Source organism: Trachurus trachurus (assembly GCF_905171665.1).
Source record: "Trachurus trachurus genome assembly, chromosome: 21".
Classification (NCBI taxonomy): Eukaryota; Metazoa; Chordata; class Actinopteri; order Carangiformes; family Carangidae; genus Trachurus; species Trachurus trachurus.
Genome location: NC_139899.1, coordinates 23,792,588 through 23,817,469, shown reverse-complemented (window position 1 = coordinate 23,817,469; position 24,882 = coordinate 23,792,588). Strand labels below are relative to the sequence as shown.

At 40.8% G+C, this 24,882-nt stretch overlaps 2 protein-coding genes across 2 annotated transcripts; both read right to left on the bottom strand.

Annotated features, from left to right (window-relative positions):
- Nucleotides 1–1,569: 1,569 nt before the first annotated feature.
- Nucleotides 1,570–15,602, bottom strand: cyp27a3 (cytochrome P450 family 27 subfamily A member 3). Its single transcript, XM_083997020.1, has 9 exons — nt 15,134–15,602; nt 11,777–11,967; nt 10,275–10,474; nt 7,277–7,474; nt 6,079–6,242; nt 5,740–5,906; nt 5,110–5,191; nt 4,229–4,432; nt 1,570–3,377 (listed from the first exon to the last, which is right to left on the bottom strand). Exons 1-9 carry the CDS (start codon nt 15,413–15,415, stop codon nt 3,258–3,260), a joined length of 1,608 nt encoding a protein of 535 aa, XP_083853146.1. The 5' UTR covers nt 15,416–15,602; the 3' UTR covers nt 1,570–3,257.
- A 606-nt stretch (nt 15,603–16,208) lies between these two features.
- eaf2 (ELL associated factor 2) lies at nt 16,209–22,661 on the bottom strand. The gene is made up of 6 exons (XM_083996462.1): nt 22,479–22,661; nt 21,931–22,025; nt 21,122–21,258; nt 20,208–20,395; nt 19,825–20,082; nt 16,209–18,093 (listed from the first exon to the last, which is right to left on the bottom strand). Exons 1-6 carry the CDS (start codon nt 22,579–22,581, stop codon nt 18,050–18,052), a joined length of 825 nt encoding a protein of 274 aa, XP_083852588.1. The 5' UTR covers nt 22,582–22,661; the 3' UTR covers nt 16,209–18,049.
- Between the last annotated feature and the right edge of the window lie 2,221 nt (nt 22,662–24,882).

Here is a 24,882-nt window from a genome sequence, read left to right as displayed (position 1 = left end):
ATTGATTGATTACATCATCACCATGTATGTATTATAGATATATAAAGATGTTCCATAAGGTGTTTTAGTAACAGTGATAGATGAGACAGAGAAGAGTCACCCTTGTGAAATGTATCTTGGGAAAATGTGTGTTCTGTTAATCACATGTTTCCTGTGAGAGTCTTAACTAAGTTGATTAGCCTCATCTGGAAGATGATGCAAAGTCGTAAAAATTACATAGGTTAGATCCTGCCTCATGTTCATGAATGTGGAACATGAACTGTGTACGTTCTCTTTTCAACTTGCTGCTCACAAGGTTTTTTCTTTTCTGCACAACGATCCTGCAAACTGCCAACTCATCGCTTCTGGTTTAAAATAGTCCAGAGAGGATCTGTGATAATAACCTGAAACATCATTGCTGTCATATTGTTTTGCTTTTTGCCCATAAAATCTTAATCAGCAAAGTTACCAGTGAAAGCAGTTCCTAAATTAACAGAGCTGCACTAAAATGTATACTGTCTAAAAGAATGCCTGAATCATCCTTTATGAGCTAAAATGTCTAATTCATGTGTATGGTTAAGTTCCTGTCAGATACTGGGGTCAAAATCCATCCTTGTGACTGAATGTCCCCCTCTTAGGTCATGTGACGGTAACTTAGAAAACTTTATCTGCTGGTGGAAACTGGGAAATGTGATTTGAAAGGAGGAGTCGACTCTGGTGGTGGAGATCCTGTTACTCACTTCTCAAAAGAACATGATACGTGTTTTTGTTTGTTTCCCCCTACCATGACTCAGACATGTTTCTTGGACTTGACTCAGAAAACCAAGATTAATGTGCAAGTTTCGAATTCATATCGCGTGACGCAAAATCCCCCAACTTCAACACACGGCTGATAAAGTTAACACTGAGATTATGAAGACACTAAAACCTCTGAACCGTCACCGGAGGGACGGTGAAGGTGTTGGCAGCGTTTGGATGGAGAAAACAGATGCTGATGAGGTGAATTCAGGTAAAAGCCGCAGTGAGTTACTGCTTTTCTTTATTACATCCATCCCAATTACATGGGATGAGGTAGAGAAAATGAGCAGTTGATGATGATTTCTATGCGGAGCGACAGAAATATGGATCGTACAAATGGAGATGAAACTCACATTATGGCTCATAAAGATTCCTGGAAAATGGAGCTTTATCTAATTCTGCAACCTGGAATGAAATAAATCTCTCAGGCCATAATCCTGCAACAAGCCGTGGAATAAATCATCTGTACTTTGTGTGTGTGAGCCAGACATTGAATCCAGCAGCACACACACACACACACACACACACGTACACCAGGCGATCTCAGGGTGACCGTCATATCTGACCAGGAAATCTGACACATTTACACCGAGGTGCTCTTTTCTGTTCCATTTATAGAAATAAGCAAATGAATAAGGCTTAAATTAGCACATTGGAAAAAAGCTGCAGTTCTGTCCCAGTCCACAAGAGTTCAGCATTTCACCACCACTGTCTCCATTTATCAGCAGAGATGCTTTTAAATACACATTTTTACAAGTTTTAACGAGTTATTTGTATTAAATTAATAAAGACAAAAATCATTTTTGTTTGTAGTTTAGTGTTTATAGTGTTTTCTGACAGGACCTTGTGGTCATTATTACATTCGTGACACAAAGAAAACAAAAGTCTTTACACTGATACTTGTATTGTGAGAGAACACGTTTTGAAACATGACAATAAAAACATTTTTGTTTCTGTATTATTGTGTGTTTTCCGAGGTGATTGTAGAGTCAAAAGTTTGTATTTTTGACAGAGAAGATGAAAAAGTAATTTGATTACTGGCTTCACAACAACACTGTGTTTGATTGCTATGATATTTATAAAAACTCTCTTTTCTTTTAACCTGTTAAAAGTGGTTTTAATATACTGCATCACAGAAAACTGTAAGAACACTCATATACTTTATAAAACAGGAAGTGAAACCTGTAACATCACTGGTTCTGCCAATTAAATGTAATGACAGAAAACACCTACAAATAGTAAATAGTTTTTCAAAAGAATAATGACTTGTTTCTTTATTTCAACACTTTACTCTGTCTGGATCTGTGTCATCACCATCGTCACTATTGTCTTGTAGGACAATAGAGACAACAGTGTACAGTCAACAATGAGTAGCACACTAACTAACAAATGAGGTGTTTATGAGTCTGTATACTGACTGGTTTAAGATTGTTTCAGTCTTCCACTGAGAAAACTTTCATCATTTGGATGAAGCCACAGACAGATGTGGACACATGTGGTGGTGACGGACGTTACTGACATGATCAGACAAGAGTCTTTAACCTCTTTAAAAAGCTACACTTCATAATATATCGGCCTGTGCAAATAACAAATAAGGAATCTTAATTATAAAACAAATCAAAACTATAAACATGGTTAAATCTAAAAATACATCTCTGTATGTACAAGATAAATTTAACTACAAATACAGAATAAAAACCATGTATGTGTGGTCCCCAACTCACTGTGAATGATTTGTTTTTTTTTATTATAGTTTCCTACACACTGGGAGATTGGATATTTGTAATATGTACAAAAAATATAGTTTTTCTTATTGATTAAAAGGTAAATAAAAGTTCTTGAGTTGGTGATGCAGAGTTTTATCATCTTAAGGGATAAAACATTCTGTATTCTTTTTTAATGTAAATCTATCTATCTATCTATCTATCTATCTATCTATCTATCTATCTATCTATCTATCTATCTATCTATCTATCTATCTATCTATCTATCTATCTATCTATCTATAAAAGCTGTATAAAGTGTATATATTATGTCTCATTTAGGGGAAACTAAAGGAAACACTGGTATGCGAGATTGAGGCTCAGTTCAGGTTTGGACACAGGAAACTTCCTGCTACGAGGCAACAGCTGAGGAGGAATTGGATAAAAACAAAGCTGTGGCATTTACGGATGTGGGATTAAACAAATCCCTTGAGAAAAACTCCTTATAGTAGTGTTTTTTTTGGTTAAAGGATTCGTATTTACATCAATACAGTTTTCTTTAAATTCTATGCACACTGCTTTGTCTTTCGTAGAGTAAAACCTACGACTGCCTCGATCACAGTTGAAGTGCATTCCTCTCCCAGCCTGTTCTCATGATGTGAACACTGGGTAAACAAGTGCAGTGGCTGGTGACAGGAAACAACACGGTGTGAATACTAAAACAGCTCACACAGAAACTCCTCCTGCTGCTGCTGCTGCTCCTGCTGCTGCCGTCCGCTATGCCGCTCTGTCCACAAACTGCAGGTTGATCTCTGTGGCCGGGCAGAGCAGCGTCCTGGTGATCGGCTTCACGTCGGCGCCCGCAGGATCCGGCCTCACCTCGTAGTGCTTGATCACCTTTACAAAAAACAAAACAACAACAAAAAGAGAGAAGTTATAGGCTATTTATGGCAGGGTATTTATATACATTGTGAGCCACAGCAGTGCAGACAATCCAGTTAATGATCACCACCACGCTGTCCCACAGCCGAATCAGTCCAAAGTCGGTCCACAGGTGATTGATTCGTGCGTGTGTGTCTGTGTGTGTGAGTTTGTTACTACAGGCCAGTGCTGTTTCTGCATGCAGCTATACAATAACTCATTTCCTGGGAGGTGTGGTGTTTAACTTGTTCACGTCTTGAGGGTGAACCCTGTTAGTTTGGATGCTGCTGAAGTAAAAATAAATAGTGTCAAAGAAACAAAAGAAAATGAAAAAAATGTTAGAAAGTTAAAATTTTAGTCTTTAAAGAGGAGGAGAGCGCACACCTGTATTGATGAGGTGCTCACAAACGGAAAATAACAGAGGAAAGAAAGGGATGTGGCACACTCACAGCCTCAGATGCAAAAATATTTATTCAAGCTGTGTTAAAAACCAACGTTTCGAACAAAATAAGGTCTCTGTCTTATTTTGGTTAAAACGTTGTTTTTTAACACAGCTTGAATAAATATTTTTGCATCTGAGGCTATGAGTGTGCCACATCCCTTTCCTTCCTCTAGAAAGTTAAAATTGAACAGTAAAAATTAAACTATAAATTTCGGACCTGTTGAAGTAGATTGATGGTTGTTACAGTAGAAAATATCTCCATGAACTAAGGTATTTCAAAGTTTTATATTACTATATATTGTATTACAATTCTGTTTGTAATTTATTATGTATTTATTGTCTCATCCACACATCCAACAGACATTTCAGTGCTTCATGTTCTCACCCTGGACAGGAGAAGATACATCTCCAGCTCAGCCACCCGTCGGCCCAGACACGCCCGGATCCCAAAACCGAACGGCACCGAGCCGAACGGGTGCCTGGACTTCTCCTCGGCCCCTCGGAGCCACCGCTGCGGCAGGAAGGTGTGGGGGTTGTCGAAGATCCTCTCATCGTAGGACACGGCGTAGTGGCACAGGTGGAACAGCGTCTGTGAGACAAGAGATCCCTGTTAAACTCCTTAAGCTTCATCATCATTAGGAGGAGAAGGGGAGGAATTAGAAATCAGTGCACTTCATGATACACAACTGATCTCATGAACATGAAAGACGTGAACAGACAAGGTTTATTTGCACATTTCACACAAAACAGCATAAAAAATATTAATGAAAAGAGGAGGGAAAAAATAGAACAGAGACATAAATACAGATGCTTCATAAGTATTAAAGTTCAGTATCAAACACTGGTTAATGTGTTCATGGCAGTAACAGGTCAGGGCCACTAGAGGGAGCAACTCTTCTGCAGCCCAGTCTTTATTATAGTCTGATAACTGAACCGTATTTATAAAACATTATTATAAAAGCACACACACTGGTTGTCCTGCACGATGCTGCTCTGATCCCTGGAGCTGTTAGGGACATAAACATAAACCTTCCACCAGCTGAGCCACAGATTGTTTTTGCATTTAAAGTACAATGTTTTTCACAGTTCAAACACTTCCTGCAGAGCCGCCTGCAACACCGCTGCAACTCCAAGTTCAATTTCCATTTCACAAAGAAAAAGCAAAAATTATTTTGGTACATTTAATACTGTTTTGGTTTTCTGAGATGTTCAAGTCAACACCTCAGGATGTTATTTTAATCGCCACATGGGAGCTTTGAGTCTCACCCTTTTAGGGAAGATGTGATCTCCCACCACGATCTCGTTCTCCACTGTGAGGCGGGCGTTTCCTGGGACCACTGGATAAAGCCTGGTGGCCACAGAGCAGAGAGAGAGTCAGTTACTTCCCTTAGTTACTTAGTTACTGCAACTTGTTTATGTGTCTAACTGGGTTTTAGATCCCAGCTGAGAAAAAAGCTGAGTCCCAGTACGCACAAACTTTAACTTTTGAAAGAAAACGATTTAGAGGTTCCCTTATGAGTTTAATAAATGTACTTTTTCCTTTTCTTTTTTTTTATGGATTGATGCAATATAATCTTTACCCTGAAGAGTGTCCAGATTACAAACCACCAAAGATTAAACATAATTCAAAAGTGCCGGTACGAATAAATACATCACCCTGAGCTATGGCAAATCCTAACAGATATTTTTCTTTTAAATAACATTTTAAAGACTCTCTAAGAAAAACAACCTACTCCTTTATCAGCAATAAAAACGTTTGATGTTAGTTGCAGCACTGGTTTTTAATATTCTGTCCTTTCAGCCTGAGCAAACGTCCTTTAATCAAAAAACAAACAAACCACTGAATGACTTATTGATAAGACGTATAATTGATAACAAAGGGATAATCTCTCGGACCGTAGCGTCTCTCTGATGATGGCCTTGAGGTACGGCATCTGAGTGATGTCATCACTGGTCGGCGTCTTGTCTCCGGGGCAAACTCCGATCACTTCCTGGTACAGCTGCTCCTGGATCTCTGGCTCTTTGGCCAAGTGGTACAGGCACCAGGAGATGGTGTTGGAGGTCTGCGACGGAGACAAACACACATATTTATACATTTTAATGGTTATAACTGAGTGCTTATTTTAATACAGTTACAATGAATTCAAAGCTGACAGAAACATATGTTCTTCTTGTAGCCAATAACCTGACATAACCATCCTTACGCCCTCCTTCCCACACACACTGTGCACTCACTGTGTCGACTCCTGCCAGCAGGAGTTCGGTCATGCTGCCCAGAATCTCAGTGACCGTCATCTGGTCGCTGAGCAACAGGTGTGTCAGGTACGCTCCCTCCACGTTCTCGTCCAGGTGCACCTTCTCCTGGATCTCCTCCATCTTTTTCTGCACCAACTCTTCAGCTACAAGTCACAAGAGAAAGTAAAATTTACACTTTTCCCCCACTAGATGGCGGTAAACAAACACACCGTGAGGGACAGGGTTCAGACAGACGCTGACGTACAGGACAGAACAGAACGGCAGACGAGGGTTGGACTTTGTCCTCCGAGGGAGTTACTAGAGTTTAATGTCCTTGAATTTATTTGATAATGCAACAGGCCCAGGAGGAATGAATCCTAGTAACCTTTTGGGACAACAAGCATGGACGTGGACAGACAGAGAAAGCTCTGAGTGACTCATTACAGCAACACAACCAGGCAGAGTGAACTGAGGGATGAAGCATCTCAGCTGGGCCAAAAATAACACTTCAACAACTCCTGAAAACAATAAAGTTTAAAGTTGTTTCAAACAAATGATATGTGATGTTAATTACATAACACAAGGTGTATGGGGTGAGGGTATTATCTGCGTTCTTATACCAGTTTATCATGCTTTTTCTTGTATCTTTATGCTTCTTTTATTTTTTTATGCACTTTGAATGGCCTCTATGTGTGATCATGCACTTTGATCACCTGATTAGTAATTTTATTTATCTAAAATTATTCAACAGCCATATAATAAAACAAAGCACCACTGCGTCCATAGATCTGTGTGAAATGTCAAGTGCTGAAAAGTCTGCACTGTCAGACTCTTAATCTTGTTTACTTAGAACTGGGTTAGTAGGTTTTTGCTCCAAAATATGTCTATTAACCATGCGTGTAAAGTCACTCTGCATGAACAAACCCTGATGCACTAGAGATGGCATGTGGAGAAACAACTTTTACTATTATGTGGGGGATAATCCATGAGAAGATTTGAACCGGATGGAAAGATGAAGATGTGCAAATACAAAAAAGTACAGACTGTGAACTTGTGAAGAGAGAATCCAGATTAAATGAGTTAATACTGAACAGGAAAATGAATCATCCACTTATCATTTTAAACATCGCTTGGTAAACATTAAATAGCAGCTGTCTCCAAACAGGCTGATCTTGTGGTTGAAGTGAATGTTGCTCACCGACTTTGAAGAGATGATCCCAGGTCGCCACAAACTTTTTCCAGAGCGGTAAGTAGGGCCACGTGGACTGGGGGAAGAGGACAACGATCATGGAGAGACGAAACATCTCCCCCACAGACACGATGAACTTCTGGGTTTCCTCAGGCACCACTTCGTTCATGCAGCCCATACGTGCCTCAAACAGCACAGAGCAGATACCTGCATTTAAATATAGGATACAATGGAATTAAGAGAAAACTGCAAACACACTTGCAGAGATCGGTGTTAATCAAATGATTTTATTTTTATTGTTGTTGTCTTCTTGTCTGTTGTTGTTATTTGTATTCTTTCTATTTCAATCTTTGCTGTGTAACAATTATTATGATTATGGACCCCGAGGTTGATTAGACATCAGCTACTGGGGATTCATGTAATGAATAAACACCTCTGTGTGTAACCATCCAATGACAGAGGACGGGGATCTGAAAAGGGACTACGAGGAGTTCTGGAAAGCAAAGTGTTTTCACACTACATTTCCCATGAGCCTCCGTGCACGCGGTTAAATTCTTGGACGAAAGTGAAAACATTTGCCAAGGATGTTTTCATTAATCAAGAACGAAAGTCGGAGGTTTGAAGACGATCAGATACCGTCGTAGCTCCGACCATAAACGATGCCTACTAGTGATCCGGCGGCGTTATTCCCACGACCCGCCGGGAAGCGTCCTGGAAACCGAAACTAGGAAATGCTGGGCGAGTCGACCACTAAATAATAATATCAAAATAACTATAAAGACGAAATGATATATTTATGGAAAATACACCCATTAACAAGTGTGGGTAATGTAGATTCATCCACATTAATATGAGACTCTTTTATAACCAAAAGCAAACTCCTCTGCTCTGTGTCTCTTTAACATACAGACTAGGCCAAAAGTGTGTGAACACAAACTGTACATGTCATTGCTGTTGTTTTAACCAGATTTTGAACCTATAGCTGCAGGGAGCGGCTCCTGGTTGACAGCCTCCACCTGAGCCAAGGCGAGGTCTGAGGTACCGGACACAGTCTGCATCACAGTTCACCTCTGACATGTTAGGGGAACTTCGTGGAGCACGCCCAGGCAACAGAGGGTATTCCCTGAGAGTCAGCAGCCCAGACAAGCCCTGGACCAAAAATACACCAGGGTATTCGGAGCAGGTGTAACCAAATACCGTCTATAGATGTGTCATTTTGTGAGTTGACACCACCTCTGAACAAACTCGCTGCTGGTGTTTAAAGAAGTAGTAACAGTCTGTGAAGTGTGTGTGCACTCACACTGTCGCTCCAGGACTCTGGTAAGAGGATGAGTCCTTGTATCATATCTTATGGAGCCATAGAGGCAGGGTCTCTGCAACACGGTTTGTGTGCAGATCAAATAGGGAGGAGGCTTTTTCGCTGTTTGCACGTTTTGACTAGGATTACACCTTAAAGGGACAGTTCAACATTTTGGCAAATATGCCCATTGCCCTAATCCCTATAGTTTTAGGAGTAGGTACGTTACCTTTAGTTGTCGGTGCAAGCATTTCTGCGAGCTGCTCAGAGCTACGCTACGGAGGCTAATGGGATTTCTTGGTTTCCCGCATCAAACTCATCAAATACACAATCCAACAACTCCAAAATGCTCTGGTGGACAAGTTGTGACCTGCACATTCACCACGCAATTATATAATAACGGAACGTTACGAGACAGAGTTGTTTTGGAGGTAAATTCATGCAAAACCACTGATGCATGTTCCTGTTGGGGGTAGTTTTTTGGGCAAGCAGTCTCTGCATTTGCCTCGAAAACATCTCTGTCTTGTAACGTAGTGAATGTGCAGGTCACAACTTGACCACAAGAGCGTTTTGGAGTTGTTGGATTGTGTATTTGATGAGTTTGATGAGGGAAACCAAGAAATCCCATGAGCCTCCGTAGCGTAGCTCTGAGCAGCTCGCCGCTCTGCTCCGCCATTCTAAAAATAGCTTGCACCGACAATTAAAGGTCGGAACGAAACAAACCTACTCCTAAGACTACTGTATAGGCAATGGCAATGGGCCAATTTACCAAAATGTTGAACTATCCCTTTAAAATGAAAATGAGTATCCACACGCTCTTGTAGGATCTTGTGTCAGATCTGCATAGGAAATATGTCTAAATGTCAAGTGAACTCCAAATGGGCCTCCCGGCAGCAGGTACTAGGATCAAACTCAGTGTTTATCTAATCAACTGTCAAGGCCAAAACTCAGCAACTGTGTCAAAGTCAACGCCCTGAATGACAGGTGACTAATCCTCTGCTGCAGTCACAGCTCATTTCTGACACACTTACAGCTGTAGCACGTATATACTGTATCATTATCATTACGCGCATCATCATTAATATCATTATCACCATTATTATACTATCAACCTTTATTAGAACGCTCTTTCATATGCACACACACTTTAACTCTCATATACTGTCCACTTTTAGGGTTGTAATGTCTTTATCTATGTCACTTTTAATAAAATAAAGGAGAGCTGTGAGATCTCCACCCACCTCTGAGCAGAGAGTGAGCTCAGGTCTGCAGGAGTCAAGGGTCAAGGACAAGTGCGGCAGGGCTGATAGTTCCCATGGTGCTACACAACAACAGCTAAAGTTTAAAGTCAAAATTCAAGGTTGTAAGAAGAATCAATAATAAACAGAACGGGCTGCACCTTTTTTTAAAGAAAGGGTAAAATAAACCTAACTATAACTTATTTATTGGAAACTGCACTAGTTATTCATGTGAAATGTTTTTAGTCTTGTTGTTATCTGTGTTTTTGGAATTGGCTTTTGAAATAGAAATGATTAACAAGTGTCTTTGCAGAGAACTTCATTATAACCGTGTGCACTTTCTTTCATTCATATGACTTCTTAAAGTGAAATGCATCTTCTGTCTAGCTAAGTTTGTGAGGGAAATTATGATTATGGAATGATTAAATTAAAAAAAAAGAAAAAGGAAAGACTTTATTTGTTCTCTGCCAACCTTCAAAAGCGAACTTGTAGAGCTCCCCGGTCAGGTCGTTGACCATCACACCGTTGCCGTTGGTCTTCCTGAGCCAGGCCACTCTGTGGATGAAGTCCGTCACCACCTCGTTGATGGTGTTTGAGTAGGAGGAGACGTGTTTGGGCTTCAACATCCGTGGGTTGAGGATGCTACGGATGCGCTGCCACTTGGCCCCCATCCTAAGAAAGACAAAAAATAAAAAGATGATTAATGATAAAGATACAGTTAATTAATAGCTCTAAGGTAAGACTAGAGAGACAGACCACCATCAGACCATTTCGCTGAAGTTATGTCAGTTTTCTGCGGATGTTTTTTTTTCAGTGAGTCACATTCACACTGTCAGAGACTCACAGTACAGACCTGTCACATACTTCGCCAGCTCCGCAGTGTCTGCCACAACAAGTTCGACACGACCGACTGAATACCAGTGAGGAAAAGCTGCCATGAGTCAAGAAAGCAAACTGAGCCCTTTGTGCCTGAATGGGTCTCACTGAAGAAGAACAAAACGTCCCTGTATGTACATGTCTCTACATTTGCTCAGTAATTAATCAAAACTCTTTTTGATAAGACTTTTTTTCTTAGACAGATAAGACATTGTGTTCTTCTGTGTTCTTCAGTCAACCCACAATAATGTCTTGTCTGTCTAAGAAAAAAGTCTTATTAAAAAGAGTTACTAATGATTAATTACTGAGCAGATGTAAAGACATTCACTTTAAATGTGTTTTCAAGTGTGTGTGTTTGGTTGTATTTTTCAACAAATACAAAAAAAAAATGTCCTGATGAAATATCTGTGTCCACTTTTGGAAGAGAAACAAACATAATAGCTTCTTTTAGCTCGTATATTTTGCAGTGAAGTTGATAAGGTGGATGGATACTGGTTTATGCAGACATCAGATTACAATCAGAGCTGTGTTTGAGCCCATGTTGATGAATGTAAACACAGTATTCACTTAATTCACAGCAAATCCTGTTCAATATAAAATACTGCTGCTGCTGCTGTTAACTCTGTGTTGTTTGGTGCTGAGTAGGTGGTGTGCAATTTGTCATTAGAGCCTTTTTAAATGTCTACTGCACGTGAATGACGCCATGAAAATAGTGCATGAACCAGATTAGTAAGGCATGGAGCCAGAAAAACATCAATGAGCTGAGAGACACCAATGCAGAAGTGCAGATTCGGGTCATGAATCTTTGGTGAATCATCATTTCTAGAAAGCCCATTCACATTTAAAGTAGTCATGTGATACTATTGTTATCAAACATTGATTAGAGCTGCTTTGAAGTCCAGAAAAACAAATATTTCTCCTTGTTTGACTACTTGGCTCCATGTTACATATTAAAAAACAAAAATGCAGCCTCATCATTTTAGCTGCTTTTGTGGATTTGCAGATAAATCAGGAAGCACGACTGTCTGTCAGAAAACAAGTGTCATTTCTAGGCTTTTTAACCCCTCTGTCATAGAAGTTATAGGAGGTTTGACTCACTCTGTCAGCGGGCCTTGGGCCTGGTTCCTCATCTCCCTGTAGCCCCTCCAGTGGGGCATGTCGGTCCGGACCGGGTGTCGCCCCTCCTGCCTCAAAACCTGCTCTATCAGCTCGGCGCTGGCCACGTTCACCACCACCAGAGGCCCGTAGGTCGACTTCCACAGAGGACCGTAGATCTTGCTGTGCTCGATCTTTGACCAAATAAGAGTTGAATTGAGTTAGATGATGTTTAAAGAGGTGGGGAAAAAATAACTAACACAGTTCAAATAAATGGTTAAAAATTGCACAAACTTATCATTTTGGGCAGCAAGTGCCAAAATAATTGGAAATGAGTGACTCATTTGTGCAGTAATAGAAGCCATTTGTGCAGCGTCTTTGTTCAAACCTCTTTTTTTGTACTACTTTTTTATTAATTCCTTGAGTTGACCGATACATGTCAGATTTTTATACACAAGAGCACAAACACAGACTTCCATGTGTTATCAGTTTATCACATCTCTGAAAAAGAAAAAAAGACTGTAGGCCTACTAGTAAAGGAACAAGAAAGGAACCTTATTTTTCTCCCACCCCAAACTCTGTCCCCGGCCGCCAGTTGAACAAAATGCACTCAGAAGCAATTTTTACTAAACTGTAACAAGATTTTAGTTTTTAGTCAAGGATTACAAATCAATGAGTTGTCTTAGAAATGGGTCCAAGATATCTATATAGGTGTCCATCTTACCATTTATTTTATGATTTAACTCTACACACTCTTTACTGGGACAAGGACCAGAACTGGAACCACGTAGGGAAACAGAACCGGGACCAGGACAAACATGAAAACAGCTTCATCAGTCCGACAACATACTGTATGAGCTGCAAAAACTCCCAACACAACCGGAAGTGTTCCTGACCTGGGGACACAATAAAGTGACGGACCAGGCTGGGGCGCTTTAGGGCCCAAGTCCATTCTGTCCCTTAAATACTCAGGACCTGAACCCGCACTGACTTAAATGATGTCGGCTGTAAGTGAGAGTCTGTGAGTCTTTAACGGCTCCAGATGCTGTGATAGGAATGGAACAGTACTTATCCCCCTTACTGTAACCGTAACCAGGACCAGGACCACCAGAAATGGGACCGGGGCCAGGACTAAGACCAGAACCGAGAATTGGGACAATCCAGTATTATTATCTGTTTATTCATCATGTTAAACCATGTTTTAGGCTATTCCTGTGTAATTACACCTCCTGATCGAAAGTCAACAACATAACCCACAGCACTATCCAGCTGAATGTTTTCATCTCACCTCCATCACTCTATCATTTGCCACTTCAGCCTGAACACCTGGGAGGAGGCAGCCCTCAAGACAGATAAGTGGAGCAGGATGGTCCATGAGGCTACAGCATTGTTAGAAAAGGACCTCCAAAACTGCTCCACAAACCCAAACTACAATGACCATGACAACCACTTACTGTATGCTACCATTGCAATAGAGACTGTGGATCAAGGATCGGCCTCTACAGCCACCTGAAGACCCACAGAGGACCAGACCCACCAACAGGAGGTCAATCGTACTCGTGTCAAGTGATCGCCAATGATGATGATGATTTGACATCACACTCCGTGATAACACTTACTTACTAATCCTTTGTGTGATTATAAATACTTTTCACGTCTATTCCATATAAGACGACATGCTGTTCTTCTACAGTTGTTGTTGATCAAACAGTTGGATTTGAACAATGTGTTGATCAGAGACTCCTCTGACTCTCCACACTCACTAACACAAATGCACAGTCAAATAACAGCTCTTTCATGTCAGTGAGAGAGCGAGGAGACCATGTGTCTGTTTAGCTCTGTACAACGTGTGACTCCTGAATGTCACAGGTTCAATTCCAGTGTTGACAGAGATCATACCAATGGCATTCTCAAAATGTTCTACTTTGTAACACAATGCATTTGGAGGATGAAAGCACCAGTGGCATAGCCTACATGAAACCTGCAATCTCTGTGTTTATTTCTTAAACCTTTTATAGATAGATAGATAGATAGATAGATAGATAGATAGATAGATAGATAGATAGATAGATAGATAGATAGATAGATAGATAGATAGATAGATAGATAGATAGATAGATAGATAGAAAGAAAGAAAGAAAGAAAGAAAGAAAGAAAAAGTTTTTAAGTGCCTGAAACCACTAAGTTTTATATTTCAGGCAAAACGTAACCATATTTTCAGGAGAAAACCACAGGTGTTCAACTTCCTATTTAAATGTTCTGGGAGAGACCAAGTGGTAGAACAGTGGGGGGAATTATCTGAACTTATGGCAGATTTTAGATTTGTATTTTCTGTTCTAATATGCACAACAACTTTTTGGTAAATCAATAATTGTTGCCCTATAATGTCAACATTGAGTTTGTGTGTGTATTTGTTGGTTTAAAGCTAAGGTGAGGGATGGACTCCCCTGTATTATGGTAGAGTCCAGAGTTTGTTTTGCTAGAATGTAAAATACTAATTTAAGTTGATTTATATTTATATCATTATTGTCCTTCATAAACAGAGACATCGGTGTTGGTGAAATACTTCTCATTTTGGTCTGAACTGTCTGAACCATCTGCCTCTAACCCAGCACATTGTGAAGGAAATTTAGGTTTGGTCCACTTGAACTTTCAGATAAACTGATTAGAGTTATCTGATCAATGCATGTTTTTGACCTCTTGAATGTGATATCTCAGGATCACCCTTAGGTTGATCCAGATTTGCCTCATTCACTTGATGATCTGGGTAGAGTTTAAGGAGGCAACTCAAGATGCTGTTGTAATAGTGCTATATCAGGAACAACAAGAGGTAATGACTTTATATACAGTAGCATATAATCTATGTGCTGCAAAAACACTCCCAGTCATTGTTCAGTGCTGTTTGTTACTCAGGAAGAGGAGATTGTGGTTTCCTCTTGTAACTATAACTTGGTTGGCAGATGCATGCAACCTGAGGAAGTGCTTGAAGTTTTTTTTTTTTTTTTCCCCAATGAAGGAGCTGAATCAAATTGAGAAAATGCCAAGTTAAACTGCTGAAGCTGCAAATCCAATCCACGTGCACTGTAGTTATTTGGGTCAAAGAATAAATCTCCCTTGCAAAATCAATGCACATTCACCTAAAACATGGATTACCCCACTCTCACATATGGATATCATTAATTTGGGGGGTGGGTTTATTCAGTACTTTAACTTCTCTTTAAAGTGCATTAAATGCTAAATTCAAGGTGAAAGCATATAAGTGCTGTGCACCGTGCATGGCAGCAGCAAGTGAAAAACAAACAGCACACAAACAGGCTCTCATGTCTGCACATGCACTCGTCGTTTCGTTGTTCTACTTACTTGCAATTGCTGCGTGGTTTGGAAATAACCCTTCACAAAGAGCCAGTACAAGGTTGTCATGAAGCTCGGTCCGCCCAGTTCGTCCATAGTTTTCAGTTTGTTGCTGGTTCCCATCACGGTGGTGTTACTGGAGGTGGAGGTGGTGGTCGTTGTGGACGCGCCGCGGTGCCGGGTGTCCCCACGGCTCAGCCCCGCCGCCGCCGCCGCTGCTCTCTGGAGCCCGGTCTGCTGCTGTCGGTTGAGTCGCAGCCCGACGTTCATCATCAGACATTTCCTCAACATTGTAGCCACATAAAGCGTCAGTGTCCCGCGGTGAGAGAAGGTCCAGTGACAGTTGGTGCCGGCCTGTGTCTGATGTGCAGCCTGTTGACACTGACTGGCTCCTTATCTGGACTGACAGAGCAGCAGCAGCAGCAGCAACAGCAGCAGTAGCAGAGCCCCGGGACAACTGTGGACCTTGACACTGTCATAAAGTGTGTGTGCTCAGAGATTCACAGACCTGCTGTTGCTGCTGCTGGGATGGGTTTACCTAGAAAGATAATATGCACATGAGTTAAATACTAGATTTCCACGCAGATTCTTTGTTTTTCAAGGGTGGGGTGGGGCTGGGGGTTGGTATACTTACAGTGTGTTAAGTCAGGACTGTAACCTGTCAAGGTAAAGTGGACACCTGACCTTCCTGGCATGACCTTGACCCTTTGTGTCACAGATGTGGTGCAGATGTTGTATAGATTGCATTACAACATACAACACTTAGAAACCAAAAAAAAAAGGCAGGAAGACACCAGTGCCCAGGATTCCCAGCTGTCACCCTGAGGAGACCCTCAGGGACCTTTTATGTATAGAAACTGAAAATCTCATTGTAGCACCTGGTATCTCACTGGGGCCTGCTGGTTAGTTTCTTTCTTTCTTTTCTTTTTTTTTTTTGCAAACTGTACAAAATGTACTGAATCACAATCCAGATGTTGAAATCCTCCACAGGCTTTCTTTTGAGATGAAAAAAAAAAGACGCAAAAACTCAAAAACAATTAAAATCTTTATTCTTCTACAAAGAAATTATTCTCAAATAGTTTACAAATGATGCTCAGAGGCCGCCGCTCTCTGTAAGGCTAAACATAAACATCGTCTCTCTCTTTCTCTTTCTCTCTCTCACTGTGTCTGGGATGCCAAAGACATGCTGGAACGTAAACAGCAGCTTCCTGTGTGCTGAGACAGCTCAGCAGTGATATGGGGCTCATGACAACACAAGAGTACATATATGTTATAACTGGCAAAGGTAAATAACAGAAGGCACATGAAGTTCTGTAAGACTCACATTGGGGTGCAGTATCAAAGCATCTGGCTTGTTTCGCAGCATAGTCCGTACGAACCTGTACTTCCAATTGCTTGGCTATTAAAATATATATAAAATATATTAAGCAATTCACTGTTGGTCGAGTATATTTTGAAATATAAATAATTAGATTCAAGTATTGCAGGTTTAAAGCTACAAAGCATGACCCTAACTGAGTCGACTGAGCACTAGTGCACTACTTCGCAATAAATCAGAACCACTTATATACTGAAACATCAGATAGACATCTTAATTCTTACAGCTGCATTAATTAATATCTTTACACAGTGATAAAATGGGTAGGTGCAAAGCAGAAAGAGTCTCCTGTAATGATGAAGCTACAGATAATCATCACAGGGTGTTGACATTGAGCTCCACGGAGCATGCAACCATACTCAGTTGTTTTGGTTTTCTGGGCAATGAACTCTGTTCTCATCATCCCTGTGTTGAGTCACAGCAGCAGGCAGCTGCTCTGTGTCAAAAAGCTCTCAGACTCAATGTGCATGGGCTGCCTGGTGTCAAACAGCATTGTCAGGAGGATAGTGGAGCATCTAGCAGCTAGAGAAGAAGACATATTTCTAAGTTGAGACTAAAACTCAAAGAACTCAAAGGGAAGTGAATGTTGTACATCTATTGTTAAGGTTGCAAGAAACATGACTACAAATTAAAGCTAAAGTTGATCTGTGCATAAAGACGTATAAATAAGCAACTCCATTTTTGCAATTACAATTTTTTTTTCCCAAGGTGATAATAAATCCCTGTTTATGTTTTCAGCCTGTTCCACTGCCTGCAAAGCGGCCATAATGATACTAATATAAATGCTGCTAATCCTAAAAATAATTAATTAATGCAGCTTTAAATTAAAAAAAGAAAAGAAAAGAAAAGGTTGTCCTGCAGCTGGGTTTCGGTAATCCAAAGCAAAAAGGCACAACAGCTAACTTTACAATAAGACAAAAAGCAGAGGTCTGTCATATCAGTGTGGCTCATCCTAAAACATCAATCACTGTTATGACAGTTTCATGTCTCTGCCAGTCAAAAAAAACAAAAAACAAAACAAAAAAAACATAGACATCTGACCTAGGCACAATAGAAGTCCATAATATTGCTAAGGGTAAAGTACAGAAACTCCAGTGATGGTTTAAGACAAATAATTTGATGGCCAGAATCATCAGTCAACACAACATGGACGTTGCTGTCATTCTGCCTCTGATCTGCTTTTGGCCAGTTTTACCACACGTCTGCATCCACTGAGATGATGAAACATTATGCATAGTTTACTGCTTCTCTTCCACCGACCGCATCACGTCTCTCTGAACTAAGGCATGTCTTTAACATACAATCTGTAACGCACGAAAACATACACACCGTGAAGACATGAATCATATGACATAAAATTTGAAGTGTGTCGACACTAGAGAAGCAACCAATTATAATTTGCGAGCAGAATTGTGGATATGTAGAGAAGACAGTGCCACGTTAAAAGGAAGCCGCACACCGACTGATAGGTCTGCGCCCGGGGTCCTTTCCTTCCTCACTGATAATCCTCCGGCTGTCCACAGGTCGGCAGACGTTCCTCCTGTCGCTCAGTCACTTTCACTGCCCGATTCACTCAGCTGGAGGTCGTTCTCTGCAAAACAAGTGACAAAATAAACAATGTTTGTTTTAGGAAATTCTGAAGTTAAAGGTTGACTATGTAGAATTACAAGAAAAACAACAGAAAAAGAATTCCAGCAGTCGATTGCCAGACCGTTGCTAGGTAAAACGGGCCGTTGCTAGGGACTCCGCTCTGATCAGAGGACAGCTGCAGAGGAGGACTAACAGGATATTTACCTTATGTTTCATTTTTACCGTCATTAAGAGCATAATAAATGACTTGTAGCGTGTTACAGGGACAGTGGAGGCTCTCTGCCTTCCACACCGCTGCTGCTCAGAGCCTCAGAGCCTCCGCTGTCACTGCTCTCCTCAAGTTGGAAAAAAAAAAAAAAAGGAGCTCCGTGGCACCGAAAGTCCGCGACGATAAACGTGTTTATGACAGATAAGACTACACAAATACACCCATCCTAACAAGTATATGATAATCCATTGATCCACCGATTGATTATTAAAAAGGCTTGTTTGGAAACAAACGCATAGGACCGGGAGGAGGCAGGAAAACAGCGGAGAACTGAGCCACATGTCGGCTACAGGCAGGTACGAATGTAAACAGAACGTTGACAGAAAGTCATTGTCGAGCCCGTCAAAAAAATTAAAAATAATAATTCAGACTAAAAAAAATTTTTTTATGGAAAAGCAATACTTTCATTCTGTACCCCTCTAAAGGCCCCATGGATGTATTATTTTTGAAAAAATATAGCTTTTAATAAATATTCTACATATTCAACCTTTAATTTATTACCTAAAAATCAATTATGTAAAATTGTGTTTTATATCTACCCAGTTAACTGTAACATAAGAAGCATTGATTATTTGTAGATATACTGTAGGCCCACTGTTGGCCAAAAGAGTCATTGCAATTGCTTGGAAAGAGGTGGATAGACCGAGGATAGGTAAATGGCTTTTAGAATAAACAGCAACTCTTCCCTTGGAAAAGATCACACATGCAATCAGGGGTAAGCAACCAATTTTTGATAACATCTGGGGCCCCTTTAGAAATTTTCTTGCAAATAAAGACTTGTCTCGTGTGGTGGAAACACCTGGGGATGACCCATAAGTGGCCCTTTGCAGTTCATTTGGAGAAAATGTTTACTGTTTGGTGTTGAATGCCTACCATCTACATGCGAGTATGAGCAGGGTACAATTAGTTTTGTGTATACTTATCCCCCCCTTTTTACTTATGTATTTATTGTATTATTATTTTATTGTGTATGTATTGAAGTTTTTTTTTCTCCTTTTCTTTTTTCTTTAGTTATTTATATCTATTCACTTATGTATCTGTTTTGTTGTTACGTCTTAATCGTAGTTTGGTGGACATGTGGTCTGCATGGTTTGGGGCAGGAGTATTAAGTCCCAGTGGTTATATATAGTGTATGTTAATATGTTTGGAAATAAACAAAGATATTGTTGTCTTTAATCTCTCAGGAATAATTTAACATGCTTTGATTGAGTAAATACTGTGACATTTTAAATGTTTGAGGAAAGCAACTTTTAAATGTCATGTCATATCGACCTCTGTTTAATATTTAGCTGTGGACATTAGAGTGTGTGGTTTAGTTAAGAGTTGTGCTGATACCGTCAGACTCCTGGCTCATCTTTAACCTAGGTAAAACTGACTGATATCAACTTTTTCTAAAAATAACAAAATATGGAGAAGGTCCTCTTATATAAAACCAGCTGGAGCCAACATGGCTGCTCTACTCACTGAGCGTGTTCATGAGTCCCCCAGTCTCCTGGTGGCGACTGCTGCTGCTGCTGCTGCTGCTGGTGTTGATGATAGGCATGCTGTGGTTGACCGGGGCGGGGGCCGAGGGCGGGGGCAGGGGCGGGGCAGAGGTCCGCTCATCCTCCGAGTCGCTGCTGCTGGAGCTGCCGTCGCTGCTGGAGGACGAGGAGCTGTTGGAGTCCGAGGAGCTGTCGCCGCTGCTCAGCTGGTCCATGATCTGCGCCTCGGCCATCAGCTCTGCACACACAGCGGCGTAAACACAAACAGGGATGAAGGAATGTGTGATAATCAAAAAAAAGAGTGCAATATAAGCCAATAAACTGACAGTACAGACGAGGATACTGAGACCGACACCGTGTTACCTCTCTCAATGTCATCCATGGGGGATGCCGGGGACGTCTTCTCTTTAGGAGGAGAACTCTTGGAGCCAGCTGAGGTCTTGTTACTGCTACTGCTGCTGCCGCCGCTGTTGTTGTTGCTCCTCATCTGCTGGCTCAGCCGACTGGTCTGCTGCTCCATACGAGAGTGGATCTTGCTGCTGCCCTCGGCTCTAAAAGCACAAACACAAATATTAAGCGTGTTTCTATTAAAACGTTCACTAATTTCTCCAAATATGAAGCGGTGCATGTTTCTATCAACATGATGTCTTTAACAGGGTTCCTAACAGGGTTCCTACAGCTTAAGCCAAGTTAAATTTAAGACTTTTAAAGACATTTTTAAAGCCACTTGAAATGACATTTAAGATCAACTTCACAATAAACACAAACGCAAAAAAAAAGTGACTGCTATGAACTGCTACATTGAATTGGGAGCTGGTGGCAGTGAGAAATTTAGAGGTGACGGCCGCCACTAACTTCTCTATGTCGGAATGTTACCAATTATTTTGAGATTGGAGACTAATTACAATCATAAAATCCCACGTACCAAGTGTTAACATTTTTAAGATGTTTGAAAAATGGATTTAAGACATTTTAATGCCAATTAAGGCCTTGTTTTAAGATTAATGAATTCAATGCCTTTTAAGACTTTTTAAGGATCCGTAAGAACCCTGTTTAAAGAGGGATGACAAGATTACACGGAATAATCCAGCATCAGAAACTCTCATTCATTAGTTTTTCCTCCCCCCCCCAACATGTTGACAGGCAACCTTAATAACTGTGTTTGTGTTTGGCTTTTGATCTAGTTTGTTGCACTGCAACAGGGTCAGTGATGTTAAAATTTATTGCAGGCACATGGAATTTGAAAAACAACATTTGTTAGCAGTGTCTCTATGCACCTGGTTTTCTTCACAGCGATGTTGCTGTTGAGTTTTTCCAGTCTGTACTCTCCCGTGTCATGGTTCACAATCAGGATGCACTCTTTCATGTACGGCCTCTTGGATCCCTTGAAGACCGTTACCGGAGCACTTGAACCCTAAACAAGAGAAGCAACACAAACAAGGCTAAGTCCAGTCAGTCATGTTTCCGAGTCCTTTTTTTCGTCCATAAACTCAAGAAGACCACACACACACACACACACCGGTTTAAATTTGGATTTTGCTTTAAGGGCGTCTGTTTTTCTGGGAGCAAAACTTTGCCTCCTCCTTTTATATTTAAAAACATCTGTAATATGTGAATTTACACCCACCTGGAACATAAATAGTAGAATTTACACAAATAATCTATATATTAAAAAGGGCATATTGGAATCAACTGATCAAAAGTACTGTATCATTCATTGGTGATGAGAGAAAATCCCATTATAATGCCCTGAAATGCAAGTAAGCTCAATTTAATTGCTCCATTGTGTCTATCCAACACTCAAACCTAAAATATGTTGCAATAATACTAGCAAATACTCAACTATAAGATGTTGCTGCAAGCTTCTTCTTTTTTTTCTATCTTTCTTTTCAGATTCAATTATGAAACATGCCATTTCCTCCGATTTTCAGTCTGACTAATCACTGCTTGGTTTCTGGTTGCATAAGTTTAAAAAAAAATCATATTGTCATGTACAGCAAATTTGAATAGGCAGGGACTCATCCAAAAAAAAGAAAAAGGGAGGAGCTCAATAGTTGAGTTAAGTTGTGAAGCATCAAACACTGACCTCTAAATTGGGTAAAGTGATGGTGACTTGTTCTCCTTTGCCCACTTCAAGCTCCCCTTCACATGTTGTATCGATGGAGGCTGGTTTAAAGTCATCTGTGAAGAAAACAACACAAGACAATGAAACATATTATACCCGAATTTATATTCAATATTAATCGCAGTATTGCTGATATATATATTTGTAAATTCAACGCAAACAAAACAGCTGCTGTGTTGGTGCGTCAGTGCATGTGCAACGAGCTGCCGGTTCCACTAGATGGCGGAAGTGCACAGACTGAAGCGAGGTTAGCATTAGCTACCATTTTTGACAGCTGAGGTATCAATATGTTGTAATAGTTAAGAGGTAAATAATTCACGAAAACAACAATGAATACAGAGAATTGTCATTTAACTAAAGGTTGACAATGACAGGCCGGTATTAAAGGAGTTTCCACGCGGCTAAACAGCTGCCTTCGGATATTTAGCTGGGCAGCTAACTAGCATGCTACTGTTAGCTTCAGTAAAAAAAAAAAAAAAAAAACCAGACTGATTCAAAATGCCACTTACATCGGACTGTGTGAAAGGCACTTTTGGAGTGTTTCTCGAAGGTCTCTCCCAGTTTCAGGACATGTTCTTGATTGTCAAAGTTGGAGTAAGCTGTCCCATTCATCCTGAGACTTTCATGAGCTTTAAACTTTCTGCTCTTCTTCTTTTTTATCCGATAACCATTTACGGCAGAGCACTGACCACCTCATTGGCACCGCGAAGTCCCGCCCCCTCCGCGCATATGATTGGTCAATCGGACCGGTCTCTTTTTTGATTGGTTCAGCGGCTGTCAGTCAAGGCTTTGTAATGACAGGGCAGCTTCGGGGCAAATGTCACATGGTTTCTGGTTACTTTTTCGAATAAAAAAGTTAAATAAAATAATAGGCTAAAGCATGATATAGAAGGAACTGTCTGGATTGTTTTAAAGCAGAGATCTGTTAAACATTTCTGCTACACTTACAGCCCCAAAAGCTTTAATTTAAATGGGATAAATAGGGAACAGTCATGACTCTACCTGGAGCTGGCCACCCAGACAAATTAATATTTGGGGGTCTGAGAGTCCTAAAGATGCCTCGTTGAAAATATACAAAGATATATGATATATTAGCCTAATATGTGTCACCTATCTGTAAAAACTGACATGATTTTTTCCCCCTCTCTTGCAAAAGTTTAAATTTCTTTGTTTCAGAAGCTATTTTTGCCCATATTCTGAAAGGAGAGTGGAAAATAACATGAAAGGTGGGGATGACACACAACACAAACATTGTTTGGCACTATATTATCTATTCTAAACGTCTGTTTTTGTGTGATTTGTTTTCACCCACTAAACTTTATAAATAACCAAAGAGGATAAATTAAAAATGGATGTCAGTATCCAGAGCAAATATTAGTATCTCAGCCCACAGGCCCCCAACAGTGACGAACTACCTTTTACACTAAATTAGCAGCATCACTGGGCCGAGCTGTGAACCTAATTACTGAATTAGCTAGAAGAGCTCAAACACACTGGAGGTCCTGAGGATCTGGCAATGAGAGACTAATGAACTGCTGCAGTAACACTTAGTGACTGTACTCTCAAGCTCCACAGGCTGCAGGGGCTCTGAGCTCTGTGAGCCTTGTGGCAGTGACAATAATCTCTTTTCCTTTCTTTAAACTGTTAATGATTCCTAAGCCTTAAATTCCCTGTCCATGTCTGCACTTTACTGAGGCCATATGCTCGGCTGCCTTCAAACATTAAAGGATCAACATCTGAAACAAGTGGAATGACAAGATTACACAAGCGTGTAATCACCAGCATGGTCCACAACATGGTCCACTCCTCCTGCCTTCTGCACAACATGAGTTGATGCTGAGCATTTGCAGGAAGCGGTCAGGTGTGGGAGCAGCTGGGAATGATCTGACATGGGAAAGAACAATAGTGAGGAAATGGTGATATTGAACTGACCTCATCAGCTCTGTAACCTTTGACCTCTGGGCTATAGGATAAGTATCAGAGTAAAGTTCATATCAGGATGAAAAGTACAAGTAACAAGGATGTATGAAATATTATTTGGGGTATTCTTTGTGAGTCCAATTTTTAAAGATGCCAGTGCTGTGTTTGAAAAATGACCAAGATGTATTGCAGAGGGACATGAATCCTGTTTCACTGTGAGTGTACAATACATCCCATATGAAAAGGAAACCAGCAGGGGTCTGTTTCCATGGATGGAGGTAAACACTGGCTGTCCTCTTGTGATATCAGTTACTGTGGGGGTTGCCCTTGGACTGTGGGAGGTAAGGTTTACTGTTTCCAAGCAACTATCCAGAAATTCACAATACTGTGGTCACAACACAATAGAGAGCCCCCACCACCACCACCCCACCCCGGTTATAAGCCAGCGGTGCAGCGGTGACGGGGATGATAGCAGCATGCTGCAGGGGAAAAGTACACACTCAGCCAAAGTACACTAAGCAGCTTTCACAGTGGTGCCAATTTATATGACTTTAGTGTTATAGACTCCAGAATACATATTGCATTTTGATTTCTGTGGCCTAATTTCAGGAATCCATCTGGTTTGTTTTTGTCAAGAAGAAAACTGGGGGAAAAACACCATGAAATCTGAAATATGTGTGAAGAAGAACTTGACATTTACAAAAGTTAATTCAAGTCAATTCCTATTGGTAGATTCTCTACTTTTTTTTTCTTGTCTAACGCAAAACACTAGTGAGAAAACCCACAGAGTGATCTGGATCTGGTCTAAATGATGGAGAGTGAACATCTCCATGAGTCTCTGTGCCTTTTGAGCCTTGGTTTGGGGGGTGGGTGGGGGGTGGAGTTGGTAATAGGGTGGGGTGGGTGGGGTATGGTGAAGTCTAGGGGACATATGGGCCGAGTGTGGCCACAGCCAGATTTTTTTCATCTGGACCAATCAGGAGCGGAGCGAGA

Coding starts and splice junctions, on each gene's coding strand:
- cyp27a3 (XM_083997020.1), bottom strand. CDS start 15,415: ATGTTGAGGAAATGTCTGATGATGAACGTCGGGCTGCGACTCAACCGA. Junction 10,475..11,776: donor GCCCAAGGCCCGCTGACAGA/GTGAGTCAAACC, acceptor TGTCTTTCTTAG/GATGGGGGCCAAGTGGCAGC. Junction 4,433..5,109: donor ATCACATCTTCCCTAAAAGG/GTGAGACTCAAA, acceptor CTTGTCTCACAG/ACGCTGTTCCACCTGTGCCA.
- eaf2 (XM_083996462.1), bottom strand. CDS start 22,581: ATGAATGGGACAGCTTACTCCAACTTTGACAATCAAGAACATGTCCTG. Junction 21,259..21,930: donor TCACTTTACCCAATTTAGAG/GTCAGTGTTTGA, acceptor TCTCTTGTTTAG/GGTTCAAGTGCTCCGGTAAC. Junction 18,094..19,824: donor GGGACTCATGAACACGCTCA/GTGAGTAGAGCA, acceptor CTTGTTTTGCAG/AGAACGACCTCCAGCTGAGT.